Source organism: Pollicipes pollicipes, unplaced genomic scaffold, assembly GCF_011947565.3.
Source record: "Pollicipes pollicipes isolate AB1234 unplaced genomic scaffold, Ppol_2.1 Scaffold_5724;HRSCAF=6776_pilon_pilon_pilon, whole genome shotgun sequence".
NCBI lineage: Eukaryota > Metazoa > Arthropoda > Thecostraca > Pollicipedomorpha > Pollicipedidae > Pollicipes > Pollicipes pollicipes.
This window is the reverse complement of record NW_023596746.1, coordinates 15,550,063-15,563,612: the sequence shown is the minus strand read 5'-3', so window position 1 is coordinate 15,563,612 and position 13,550 is coordinate 15,550,063. Positions and strand designations below refer to the sequence as shown.

Genomic DNA, 13,550 nt, shown 5'->3' with positions numbered 1-13,550 from the left:
GATACGTGACAGCACAAAAAAACTTAGGCTATTCCTCAAAACGCAAATGCAACAAATGGTACAGGGTTTGCGATTGGTAATAAACTTGACCTGAGTCAAGTGCAGACTCCAATGTTTTTTTTCTCGCTACGATTGTTACGAATTTGAGCACAACAAATGATTCCATACAATCGTTGTGAAATCCCTATACCTTAAGTACAAGAGCTGCACGGAAAGAGACCGGATGAGACCCCTTACCCCAGGAGGATATCCGGACACTCAGTGAACCCGCCTGGCTGAGAAACCTGCGTATCAGGTAGTCGTATTGCCGGATCAGAATTCCACGTTTTGGGGTAACGACGCCCTTCGCTGGATTTGGTGGCTCCCTTGCGAATCGGAAGGATCCTGTTCTGAATCACGAGGCCTCTCTTTGACGAGAAAGCCATTTTCTGGCACAGAAAGGCTTGTTTTCCAATTGGAAGGCCCTTCGGGTAATCGAGAAGACCCTTGTACATGCACCGTGCTCATGGACATTGATGACGCAACAATTCGATGAGGGAGCAGCGCACTCTGAGCCCTTCTCCTTGAAAACCATGCCGTCCAGAAGCCCCCCCCCCCTCCCTGTGGGGATGCCCCATTCTGTCCTGGAGGCCCGCTGGAAAATCCTGCTTCTCAACTCCAAATCCGTGGCGCCCCCCCCCCCCCCCCCCATCGCACGGCAGTCAATGCCAAAGAAGCGCAGGTATTTTCACACAACATAGCTAATATACTTCCTGCCTTCCGACACGCCGGCGTGCCGCGTAAACAGAACTCGCAGACGACGAGCTGCGGGCACGTGAAGCGAGGATATACCATCCACGAACTTGATCATTGCTGATGCCGGCGTATTGAGCCGTACCGCGCGACATTGGTGGAAACGCCGGAAGACTAGCCTGGCGAATCGTCAGTAGGCTATGTTCGAACTACCTTGCTTCACACCGGTTTGGCTCGTTGAATTTTATCTGTACGTGAATTTGCTCCATCATGAACGTTGAACGGACAGTTCCAAATACTAACAGACAATGAAGCGAAGTTATATTCACACATAACATCGATACCAATTCTTCCAATGACGCCTTGCACCGTTTGGCAGCACTCGAGAAGCTCCTCCAAAACACTTGACGTGGAATATCTCGCAGAGCGGTGGTGGCTGGCATAGTCAGTCACATAAATGTCATCACTGAAGCAATCACTGGAATGGCGTGGAACATCCAAGTCCGTTTACTCTTACTGCCCGCCGGCGGCAGCGTACGCCGCGGCCTGGGCTGCAGCGTTAGGATCCTCGGGGGCCACTGGGATGGAATCTCCCTGCGCCTGGAAGCCGTTCTCGTCGGCCGTCCAGTTGACCGTGACCGACACGTCATTACCGTTCTCGTCCTTGGCGACGAACGAGTACGTGCCCTGCATGACGATGCCAGGCTCCGAATTGATGATCTTGTTCTGACCGGAGACATCCTGGGAGGCGGGGTCGGTGGTCTCGTAGCCGTACTGGAAGGAGCCGTCCTCGTTCTGGCTCATCTCCATGCGGATGATGCCGGCCTCACGGAGCTCGGCTGTCGGATCATAGTCCGCCTCCTGCGGCCTCGCGACGGCCACGGCCAGCAGAGCGGCGATAACCAGCTGGAACAGCAGATTACAATGGTCAAATGAAAAATGACAAGCTTGGAGGCCATCCGAACAGCCTGCAATGAGTGTTCGTGAGAGCTGATCCCTGCACATCCCACTAGAAAGTACACCTGATTCAAAAAAGCGGGAGATAAACAGATCATCAAAGCGACTGCCCACGAAAAAACCCTCCAGACCGTGAAGTGCCATTGTTCACAGATTTTCCGTCCAAGTCTTCTAATTCTGTATGTTCATTGCCTCAAATGAAAAGGTTGGCGGTTGTGGCATCATCAGTTGTGTCATTAGAATGTTATAATTTAAACCCCATGGTAAGGTGCGGTTAGACTTTCACCATCCTGACGAGATCAAATTCACAGCATTCGCCGAACCCCTTATACACTAAGAGTCACACTAAAAACGCTTATGGTAAGCTAGGGACAACCATATTGCAGCTGCTGCGCATTTCACTGTAGAAGTTATAGTGCAATCTTGAGGGAGCAAGCTCATACTAATCATATTAATAACAGGAGTTTTTGACAGCGGCGTCGAAAAATGGCGCTCGCCTTCATCTGCTGGGTGTTCAACCTTGCAGTACTAGCAGAAGTATGTAAAAAGACTTACTCGTTTCACAAAACTTACGCTCGGCGTACTTTTTATGCTTGACAAAATGCCTGCTCTGCAGCATCCGTGTCTTTTAAAATTCCAGGAGTGTCTTAAGTTACCACACTGACCGGGAGGGAGCACCGATCTCTGAACATAATCCGAATGCTATGCGTCCCTAAGAGCGATACGCACACCTTACACGGAGGTAACTGAACGCTTTCTCGCTCTTCGCATAAGGTACCGTGACAGTTTAAGTGAGCTGCCTGTCATAACATTTGCAAAGTCAGTATTCCTAAAGGGTGTATGGAGTTTTCAGCAAGCTCATTGTCGCACACTGGGGGTACTCACCAGCTTCATGTTTGATCGTTGGATTGCTTCAGCGACCACTGACGGTCTAGTTGGCAGGTGTGCTCCTTTTATACGGCCTCGGACTGGTACGGCGGAGGTTGGCGTCATCTTACAAGGCCTGTTCCCACGTGACCTCGTGCACTTTTACTCGGATTAAGATTTGCTGCGAACGGTCCAGTGGCATCTTGCATTCCAGAAGTCGCGGTCAAAATGCCGACAGCTCCCGGTCTACAGGTGGGAGGGGGGAGATTACTGAACCGATAAGGTTGGCTTCTCATATTTCATCTGACTTTAGCCTTTTTAATTGAACTTACGGGTTTGGGTATGATAATAAAAATATTTGCACCACATAGTTCGCACATTCAAAAATTTTGTTTCACGCACAAGTCCCTACGATCACCGAAAATAGATGTCGTTCATGGTTCATCGAAGGTGACCCTAGAGGCAAAAAAGACTGTTTTGCGTGTGATGGCGTGGTCAAACACGTACGAATAAGATCCTGAGGCAAAGTTTTGAGTTCCCCACATTACCATGATCTCTCTCTCTCTCTCTCTCTCTCTCTCTCTCTCTCTCTCTCTCTCTCTCTCTCTCTCTCTCTCTCTCTCCTCTCTCTCTCTCTCTCTCTCTCTCTCTCTCTCTCTCTCTCTCTCTCTCTCTCCTCTCTCTCTCTCTCTCTCTCTCTCTCTCTCTCTCTCTCTCTCTCTCTCTCTCTCTCTCTCTCTCTCTCTTTCTCTCTCCCTCTCTCTCTCTCTCTCTCTCTCTCTCTCTCTCTCTCTCTCTCTCTCTCTCTCCCTCTCTCTCTCTCTCCCTGTACTGAACTTGCACGACCATCGCAACAGACATCTCGATAGCAGGAAGAAAAAAGTAGGTAAAGATTGGTTATCGAATGGGCTTCCAGAGTGGCCACCTTACAGCATAGCATGATCACTGTTTTGACGCACGTTGAAAGTTAATATAAGACAGACCTGAAATCTCGGCGCTGTGGGTTGAGGAGCAGAGCTCTGATTTTGAAACAATCAACCCTCGTTATACTAGGAGATATACTAGTCAGCAAAAACATCGGTTATCGGGTATATTGAATAAACTCGTCGTTTCGAAACTTTTCTATGATGAGTCTTGAAGAAACTCGTCGTTTCGAAGCTGTTCTATGATCAGTCGATCGACACCGCTCCAATATTCCCTTCACTCCGAAGCATATCGCACAGAATGCGTCGATGACATTCCTCGACATCCTTTTGTGGCAACAACCATGTGGAAAAAGTCCCCACAATGCACTAAGTACCTCCGATAGATCAGCTGCTTAGAACGCCGGCCCTCCGAGTCACAAGTATGTGGCAGCATGGATGGACTTGCTTTAGGCGCTCGCTATTTGTCCTTGCCTGGAATAGCCTACGCCTGGTGGACAGCAGCCGCACCACCGGTCAGGTGAGGCCAGATGGCACTGCGGTGACGTCAGATGGCATGACGGACCGCGCGAGCATTGCGACGTGTTCAGGTTTTCGCCGCGAAGTTCTGCAGCAGACCAAAAAGAAAACTTAACGAGCGGGTGAGGGCAAGCAAGCAATGCTTGGCGTAGACGCTAATCCCAGAAAGCCTTTTATCAAAACGTTCGGACCTAAACCTTAAGAATCTCATGGCCGCCTCCGTCATGCTGCAAAGAATGACGGTTCGCAAAGAATGGGTAGAAAGTGAACTGAACACACTGCATCATTGTGGGACAGCCGTTTATGCAAGGTGGTCCAGATAAATTAAAGGGTTATCCCTACTTTGGGACATGGTTCCAAAGCACCCTCTAGCGGAACTCAGGACTTGTTACCGCTAATAACAGCACTGGTGGTACACTGTAGCACCGTTAAGACGCAGCGAGATTAATTTAATCAGTTTCGAGTCCAAATCACGGGTACCGAAGTTTTATCCCAGCACTACGCTCTTTTCGAGTCCGAATCACCGGTACCAAAGTCTTATCCAGCACTACGCTCTTTTCGAGTCCGAATCACGGTACCAAAGTTTTATCCCAGCACTACGCTCTTACTTTTTTTGTTTGCCTCATGTTGCCGTTGTTCGGGGTGACTGCAGCTGTTGTGACTGTCGTCACCATGTATATCGAATACTATAAAATCCGCAACATCCATGCTAAATCACTAGCAGACGTGTGCAATCGAAAAAGAGGTATCAGCTGTAAAATGGCGTAGACTCGCAGGCAAACTGGACATGCTAAGGCTGACCCGGCGAAAACGCCACTCGTGAATCTGTTGCATGGCTACCAAATGCGATGAGTTTTCTCGATATGCTGCCGGGTCCGCGAAATGTCAGACGTATACAACATGCGTCGCTGCGGGTGCGAGCGGTCACAGCGCAGTCGTAATACATCTTGAAACCAGCTAAAGGACTTAAGGCAACGATACCGGGCGAGGTGAGCGAATTGCACGTAGTCAAACTTTCAACCCCCGTGGAACTTTCAAGCGTGCGATTCTGGCCTCGACAACTGTATTTTTTGGCCTTGATCACCGCCAGGCTTGTGAATTGGCAGAATTTGAGTGACGTCATTATTACGTCATGAATGCCGAGATGACTTTGAAATACTCTCCCCGACATACCTTTCCCCATTTTCGCGGGCGTGTTGCTAAACAACTAGGGGGGCTTAGGTCTTGAGAAGGGGAGGATTGTGAACAGCACCGAAAGGTCTTCAAGATAGCTATTCTTGTTCAAAACCTCGCATAAACGCCAAACACTCCCTTTAACTTCTCCCATCCCATTGGCCGCGTGGCGTTCAAGGCCAAGACAAAGATCCGTTCACATTTGGCGTTTGTGAGAACGACTTCCAGACGTAATGGATGTAAATTGGCTCTCAATCGACGTTGAGCGGGCTGTGCAAGTTTCAATCACGAATTAAGCTTTGTGCTACACAAGAAGTTGAAAATGGGCGCTAGTTATAACAGAAGTAAGACTTGCAATCAAATAACTGGTACCTGCATAGCGTCATAGCTGAGTTGGTGAGCACAACTTACCACGTTCAACTCACGGATAAATATGCAAAAACAACACAAGAAAGAACTAAAACATGAGCGCAAAACAATACTTGGCTCAGCATCGCCACAATCACCTCTCGAGATGTTAAAGCGCGACACGTGAGTGCAGAAGTGGCAATTTCGCGCGGCTTGTTCGGTCGTCCTTCATCATACAAACGTGCGGTGACGCAATAAAACAATCGTAAGTAGATGAGCGTATTAACTAGAGAAATTTTGCTGTCTGGGACCGTCTTCCACTTATCAGTGTATCAATAATTCAAGTGAGCTTATTTCATTATATCTGATGTGTGCTTAACCATTTGCAAATGTGGAACACTCCCTTCAACCGCGTCGCCCTGGCGCCCCTAGTCACAGCCTAGGCCAACACAGCCAATTGGAAGGCATGCGGTACTCCTCTGCACGCATATTTTTCCTTACCACAGGTCATTGCTAAAACCCAATATACTCTTTGTATGCGACGAAGCCTATAGCAACTTTCATCACCGCGAGACAATATGTGTACGGCAACAACACTAACAAGCGGTTGAATACATTCACAATCAAAGAAGTGCAAACGCTGGTGGCAGGGCTTTAGCGTGAGTGAAGTAAGTTTGCCGACACTAAAAACGAAATTCTGGATCCACCCTCAGACGTACGCATACAACTATTATTTTCTGTCGCTTGCAGTGACTGTGAGGTATCAAAATTCGATCGGTGAATTGCGTAGCACGAGACCGATTGCAAAGAGCGTTTGAATTTCACATTGAGTTAGTTGTCTGCAGCGCGGTGCTAACATAGCACAAGAACATTCTGAGCCAAGTAGTTCGGTAATAAGATCGTTCATGCCTTTATTTATTTCACCTTTATTTCAAAGAACGACCACTGTGGCTGGGTCTTCCATTGTGGAGCCCATGCCCCATATTGCGGGAGCCCAATCTGCCATTGCATGGCCCAGTCCAACTTTGCAGGGCTCGCACCAACATTGAGACACGCCCCCCCCCCCCAAAAAAAAAGATACAAAGTTCCATCGCTTGGGAGGGAGTAGCAATGTCTTGCACATTCACGTCCCGGCGACAGGAGCCAATAGCTGTCCACAGTTGAACGTCCGATGGCATCCACCACAATTCTCGGCCACGGTCTGATACATCGCGGCAGCCGCAGGGCAAGGCCGTCGCTGCCGCCTCAGTCGGCGTTGGACTCCGCTTTAGCGTGCATGCGTCGGACGTGCCCCAGCATGTCGTAGTTGGTTTTGAACTGCTTCTGACACACTTCACAGACGTGCGCCCCTGGCCCACGTGGATCAGCCGCATATGCTTCGCCAGGATGCGGCGCTGCTTGTACATCTTGCCACAAAGCGCGCACCCGTGCTCGTTGTTAGTCTTGTGCGTCTCGCGGGTTTTGAGCATGGTGTCCTTGCGATCGAAGAGCTTGCCGCACAGCTCGCACGTGGCAGCGCGGTCCGTGTGCAGCGTGCGGTGCGCGCCAGCGACGACGACACCTGGAACGCCTTGCCGCAGTCGGCGCACTTATAGAGCTTCTCGCTGCGGTGGCTGTCAGCGTGCCGCGCCAGGTCGCTCTTCGACGGAAACGCCTTCCCGCAGACGGTGCACGGGTGCCCGCCGCCTCGGTGCAGCCGCTCGTGCTCCCGCAGCGTGCTCCGCCGCGAGAACGGGCGGCCGCATTCGGCGCAGCGCAGCTTGCCGCGGCGTCGCGGGGCTCCCGCGGCCGCGGCGGTGGCGCGGCGGCGCGCCCCGGCCGCAGCTGCACGCCGTGCCCGCCGCGCAGGTGCAGCTGCAGCTTGTAGTAGTGCAGGAACGGGGAGGCGCACAGCTCGCAGCGGAACAACGTGCCGTCGTGGAGGCGCCGGTGCGGCCGCAGGTAGCGTCGGTGGCGGAACACCTTCAGGCAGACGGGGCACTGGGCGCCGCCCGGCGGCGTGGCTGGCCGCTCGGCGGCTGGCGGCGGCGCAGTGCGACCTGCCGCCGCCGCGGTCAGCTTGCCGCCGCCGTGGCAAGGCCGGTCGAGCTCCTCGAAGTAGCCTTCCAGGTCCTCCAGGACCACGCCCTCCGAGATATTGGACATGGTCTCGGCGAACTCGCGCAGGAGATCCTCGCCTGGCGAGACCGGTGCGTCAGTCCCGAGCGGCGGGGAAAAAACGGTCGGCACGCCACCACCATTCGCGTGTCAAATTCACTTCGAAATCGAATACAGACTCACCACAGGATCGAGTGACCACTGTCAAACAACGCAAATACGGGCGATCAACACAACACAACCGTTTCGTGGCAGGACGGGCGACCACGGTCGGTCTGTAAGTCTACAGCCTACAGCGCGGTCGGTCGTCAAACGGCCAGTTGTCCTCACCTTTGTCGGCGGTCTTCCGGCCGGGCATCCTGTCCCCAGCCGACGGCTCGGCGAACGACACAGACGGCGCCCTGCAACAGGTCCGGACACAGCAATCAGTCCGGACCAGGGGTGGCTAACGCCCACAGGTCAGTGCCACCGACGCGGGACCGAATGGTGGCCGGTACACAGCTCTGCAGCACACCACACGTGACAAACGCAGTGATCACCCAGTCTCAGAAACCAGCCACGAACTGGGACAAAGTCATACCATAACTACAACGACGATGAATACATATTGAGCCCTTTCAGTGGCGGGATTGTGTGCCTTTCATGAGCGTTTGCCCACACCTCCAAAACACCTCCCTGAAGATGTTGCCAAGCCGATGAGCACCACGCTTCTTTTAAGAAGCCACATGGCGTCTACCCCCCGCCGTCGTGAGTAGATAGCATCACAAAGGGAGTTCCAAATCGGACGTTGAGTTGCGGACGTTGATCGCTCTTAACTTTCATGCGCACAGCCGTCACACGCCAATTCAACGCCACCACAACCGAGAACGCAAACACGACAAGCTGGCCCCGGTAGTGCAGTCGCTAGTGACCTCGTGCGGCCGGTCCCTGCCGGCCCGCGCCGGTGTCTCGGGCTCGCCGCCGCCCGCCAGCTCCAGCGACGTCCAGTTGTCGTCGGCCAGCGTACTGAGGTCAGCCGTGTCTGTCGACACCGCACACCATCCGTCAGTGGGGTCGGCAGCAATGCCAGACAGTGATGGCAGGTATTTTTAAGATGGCACCCCCTCAGACCAACCATCGGCCCGACAACATATTGACACATCCACAAAGCAGCGTGTGATAAGGCAAGGTAACAATGAGCGGTGAACAGGCGTTTACGAGCCGGCAGATGAATGAGAGTAGGAGGCTGATGCTGGGCGCCGCAGGACCAGGCCTCACCGGAGAACACAGAGAGCGTCTCGGTGCGGTCCAGCAGGCTGGCCGTGTCCGCCACGGACAGGATCGACAGCGTCTCCTCCAGGTCGCGGGCGCGAGCCGCCTGCCTCCTTCAGACCCTCGAAGCCACAGCGCTTGTGCGTGGCGGCGCCGGCACCGGCGACGGCGGCGGGCAGCGGCGGTAGCAGCCGCGGGCCGCGTCGGCGCCGACGCGGCTGCACGTTGGTTGATTGCCCCTCCCAGCCGCGCAGGCACCCGAGCGCCGGAGGCGGCGCGAGCTCGTCCATCGGGCAGCGGCGGGCCGGTGCGGCCGGCTAGTGAGCCCGCCCGGCTGCCGACCGAGCCAGCCGAGCTGGGCGCCCGACCAGCGCGCCGGCCGACCACGCGGTCGCCGCGTCGGCACCGGCCGCACCTCACCCGCCGTCTGGCACGCTACCGTCTTGGTCTCGGCCATCGGCGGCGGGCCGGTGGCAGCAGCGGCGGCGGCGGTGGTGGAAGCGGCGGAGGCGGGCGGCGGCGACGGCGCCACGCCGGAACGCGGTTCGTGGGGCGATACCGGCGCTTTCCAGTACGGCAGCCGCCACCTGCTGCACCAGCTCCGGCCAGGCGCTGCTGAAGCCCTTGGCGTTCATCAGGAACACAGTAGATGGCATCTGCACCACCAATCCTGTCCATGTGGAGGCTCAGCACTGAGACGTTACGCCGCTGCCGAGACGCCCTGTACTTAGTCGTGATGGTGCTCTGCAGCTTCTTCAGCGTGTGCCGCGCCGAGTTCACACTGCTCAACAATGGCCAGACACTTGTCACAGATGAGGTCGATCGTGGCCAGTTCGTCGCGCGCCGCCGGGCAGATAAGGCTGGCGAGGAACTCACGGCACTCAATGCCATCCAGGCGGCGCTGGGGCCTGTCGAGTTGCTTCACCTCGGTGTTGCACACTAGACAACACTGCAGGAAGTCTGGCTTTCCTGGCTCAGCATCAGCCATTGTGTGTACCTGCAAATGATGAGCAGAGCAGGTAAATTAATGAGCAAACTGATATGATGATATGCAGATACAGCAGTAGCAGCATACATAAACAACAGAGGAAGAATGTGGCCCTGGAAATGGCAAGAGAAAACATCTATGGGAAAGATGCCCAAAGTCTGCCGTATGCTTAAATTAATTGGGAAGCAGCAAGCAGATATCCAAGACTTCACAAACTTTACTTACATTATAATACCAAGTAATATTTATCTACTTCTGTGAATTACTTTGACTTATAGCTGCTAAAATTTCCCAATACCAGATCTCAAACTATTCCTTATTTTGTTTTTAGGAAGTTTTCAGTGTTTTAGACCTCACATCAGTGATGGGGCAAGGCGGGGGGTAGAAAATCATTTAGGAGCAGAGGGAGGACAGATCTGACTGAAAAATGCTTACAAGGCAACCAGTCTGCAAAACAGACTTTATACTGCACCAGATGCCAAGGCAACATCAAAGTACCAAAACCTGGTGCGCCAGGTGCATGCATGCAGGAGTTGTCCACAGAGAATTAAGCTTGATTTTCAAAGGATTTTTGTTAAAAAACTAGATGACTTGTGCCCTGGAATTTACTATTGCAATATAATTTGGAACATTGTCCCTCATATGCTGAAAATCAGTGACAATATGTACTTAACTCTGGGCATTCACACAAATATTCATTTCACAATGCATTTTCACACAATCGCAATTTCACAAACATTCGCATTCACAATGCACTTACAGTGCATGTGAGCTGAAATTTCCCAGTTGCCCTCTTACTGGATATTTGACAAGCAATATATATTGTGTATATAGATATTCATGAATATACAATGCATATATATATATATATATTAATATTTATACATACATATATAATGTACATACAAATATTTGTGTGCATGTCTGTGCATGTGTGTGAGTACATCTTTTGCAATCTGGCACCCTACACCAATGGCTCCTGTGGCAACAAGCCCAAGTGGAGAATTTTTGATGACAATGGTTATTGCCAGAGATGACGGACTGATGACTGACTTTGGTTGAACTTTAGGTTAAAACAAGTGCAGAATGCCAATAAGAAGCAGAAACGTTACAGACATTCAGATCCAATTCACATGACCCTTCAAAAGCTTTTTTAGAAATCACAGCTTGTGAGCATTAACCAGGCACTCGCCGGGAAAACAATGAGAAACATGCAGATAAGATACATTAATTTACAAACTAAGCGCAGGCCGCTGCAATAATAAGGGTACAATAAATATTTCTGATTCCTTGAACAGCCTAAAATTCTCTCGGTTCTTTCAGTAAAAGCCTAGCCTAAAAATATCTCGTGAAAATAAATCTTAAGGGAAACAGGTACCAATCAACGGTAACAATGAGAATATATGATAAAAATATATTGAATCGTTCATAAGATGGTGGTTCATTACCCTGACAGTTTGCTGGGAACTTAAAAGCTTCCAGGACCCTCCATACCCGTCGCAACATCTACGCGCGTGATATATTTGTTAACTCGTCGAGATAGCCTTGACTCGTCGGTTCCGAAGCATGAAGACCGTTGTGGCGCAGGTTTTTTGTTAAGTAAAATGCTGGATTATTCGAAATAATGATAATATCAATGGCTCATTTCACACCACTAGGTTGATATATATATATATATATATATATATATATATATATATATATATCTCTCTCTCTCTCTCTCTCTCTCTCTCTCTCTCTCTCTCTCTCTCTCTCTCTCTCTCTCTCTCTCTCTCTACAAAAAGATATAACAACACCACACACACACAAATAAAGAGCAAGACGGCTGATAAAGCACTCAGAACTTGCGTGATGGGCCAGAGGACCTTATCCACGGGCATGACCGAGGTCACGTTTTTGGCGGCGGTTACGGACAAACCGACCCAGGTGGGCAATACGAATGTTACGAACATCTGACCTGACTGCCTGGAGGTCCTATGCAATGAAATCGTACCACACGCGCGGGAACAAGGGGAAGGGGGCAGGAGGGACACTTGCCATTCAACTTTCGGACAGGGGGGAGAGAGTGATGTCCCTCCGAACTTTGACTGGGCCAGGGATAAGCTTCTGTAGTAATCGAACCCTGACAGCATGTCAAGGACAAGCGCTGTCAAGCGCTAGGCGGCTTGCCAGGGCCCACATCCGGTGGCCGATCCTGCGTGTCCGGTCTGTAATGGCAAGCTTGGGGCATTGCCAGCCGCAGCGCCCCGAGTGAACCCCCTAGGTTTGGGCTCGAAGACTGGCCGGCACTCCCAGCGATGCGAGCCGCGTATAACCCACCAGGAACCCATTCATTCCCACGTACAAACTGCCAGCAGCCACCCCTGGCAGGAAACCAGAGGTAAGGGGTTCGATTCCCCGCGGCGCCCGCCCTTCCTGCCTGGGTAAGAGGCAGGCGACGACATATAGTCTCAGCAGCTGAGAGCGTCGTAAAGCCCCAATGACGTGACACCCCTGGCAGGGACCGCCGCAACCAGTTGTCGTCTGAGGTTGGCTCGGATGACCCCATCCCAGTGTGTTCCCACATCAATGTCGAGTCTCCTCCTTTTTCCTGGGCCCTCAGGTCTTCACGGACTCCATCCCCCGAAACGGACCTCGACTCACTTCACACGCCTCCCACACAGCGACGAAGCTTCCGCTTGCGTAAGGCATCACTCCACGAAGACACGAGCCGGGGGTGTCGCACAAAGCCAACACTGATGCGTGCGCCTGTTCCAGGGTCCCCCTTCCCTGCCTAGCCAGACCCGCGGTTTGTTGTAATATCACAAAACAAAACAAAAATAGCGTTCTTAGTTCTATGAAATGCCGAAAGTCTTGTCACAACGCGTTGAAGTTAAACCACCATTTGAAGAAACGCTCACCCCTGGCCGCTGCACTGTGAAAAACCTTTGTTTCGTGACTCGGACCCGTACAACTTTAATGTTCCCGGCTACACTCTCCACCAGAACAACATACATTCTGACGCCTGATAGGGTGGTGCAGCGTTTGACGTATATAACCCAGTTTCCCAGCGACAGGCCCTTCCTCAAACCCAGCTAAACGTTGTAGCGGTTACCGTGAAGCTTTAAACACGATGTGCTGATATTATCCGTTTACTTGCCTCCCAACTCTCGACTCGTTACACAATCCACGCCTGACGATTTGCTTACAATTATTTGCCTGTTATGTTAATTGCCTCATACTTGGCGAGTTTAATGTCACCCGCCCTCGGAAAGCCGATTTTTGTCTTCGCGGGGATCCCAGGTGGAAATCGTTGTAAACAAGCATTCTCTGGTACACCTTAACGATGGCACACACACGTTTTCGAGTTCGAGTTACCACACCACCTCAGCAACAGACCTGTCCGCTGCGTCGCCCCGTCTCGCTCCCTTATTCCAGTGGACTGTGACGGCTGATCTCTTATATCCTGACCACTTTCCTCTCCATCTCATTCTTACGTGTGCGGCTCCACTCCTGTCTCTGCCTTCTACAAAAAAATGTCATACAAATGATGGTGATTGGGTAGCCTTTAATAACCGCGTCACTCGGCATGCTGCATATGATTAAAGGGCAGCCATACCGGATTTCCTCAATGCCGCCCACTCAGCCGCAGCCGAAACATTTCAGGAGCGATCCAGACCTGGTCGGTCTGAAAATGTTTCATGGTGAAGCTGACG

General features: G+C 51.9%; 2 protein-coding genes across 2 annotated transcripts; both read right to left on the bottom strand.

The window, feature by feature from the left end:
- Window positions 1-1,036: 1,036 nt before the first annotated feature.
- Window positions 1,037-2,601, bottom strand: LOC119103676 (larval cuticle protein 1). Its single transcript, XM_037227294.1, has 2 exons — window positions 2,575-2,601; window positions 1,037-1,638 (listed from the first exon to the last, which is right to left on the bottom strand). Exons 1-2 carry the CDS (start codon window positions 2,581-2,583, stop codon window positions 1,246-1,248), a joined length of 402 nt encoding a protein of 133 aa, XP_037083189.1. The 5' UTR covers window positions 2,584-2,601; the 3' UTR covers window positions 1,037-1,245.
- A 1,362-nt stretch (window positions 2,602-3,963) lies between these two features.
- LOC119102711 (zinc finger protein 577) lies at window positions 3,964-9,523 on the bottom strand. The gene is made up of 7 exons (XM_037226169.1): window positions 9,402-9,523; window positions 8,874-8,980; window positions 8,528-8,637; window positions 7,947-8,016; window positions 7,583-7,696; window positions 6,878-7,080; window positions 3,964-3,969 (listed from the first exon to the last, which is right to left on the bottom strand). The coding sequence occupies exons 1-7, from the start codon at window positions 9,521-9,523 to the stop codon at window positions 3,964-3,966; spliced, it is 732 nt and encodes a 243-aa protein (XP_037082064.1).
- Between the last annotated feature and the right edge of the window lie 4,027 nt (window positions 9,524-13,550).

Coding starts and splice junctions, on each gene's coding strand:
- LOC119102711 (XM_037226169.1), bottom strand. CDS start 9,523: ATGCCATCTACTGTGTTCCTGATGAACGCCAAGGGCTTCAGCAGCGCC. Junction 8,981..9,401: donor GCCCCACGAACCGCGTTCCG/GCGTGGCGCCGT, acceptor GAGGGTCTGAAG/GAGGCAGGCGGCTCGCGCCC. Junction 7,081..7,582: donor CCGGCCTTGCCACGGCGGCG/GCAAGCTGACCG, acceptor AAGGCGTTCCAG/GTGTCGTCGTCGCTGGCGCG.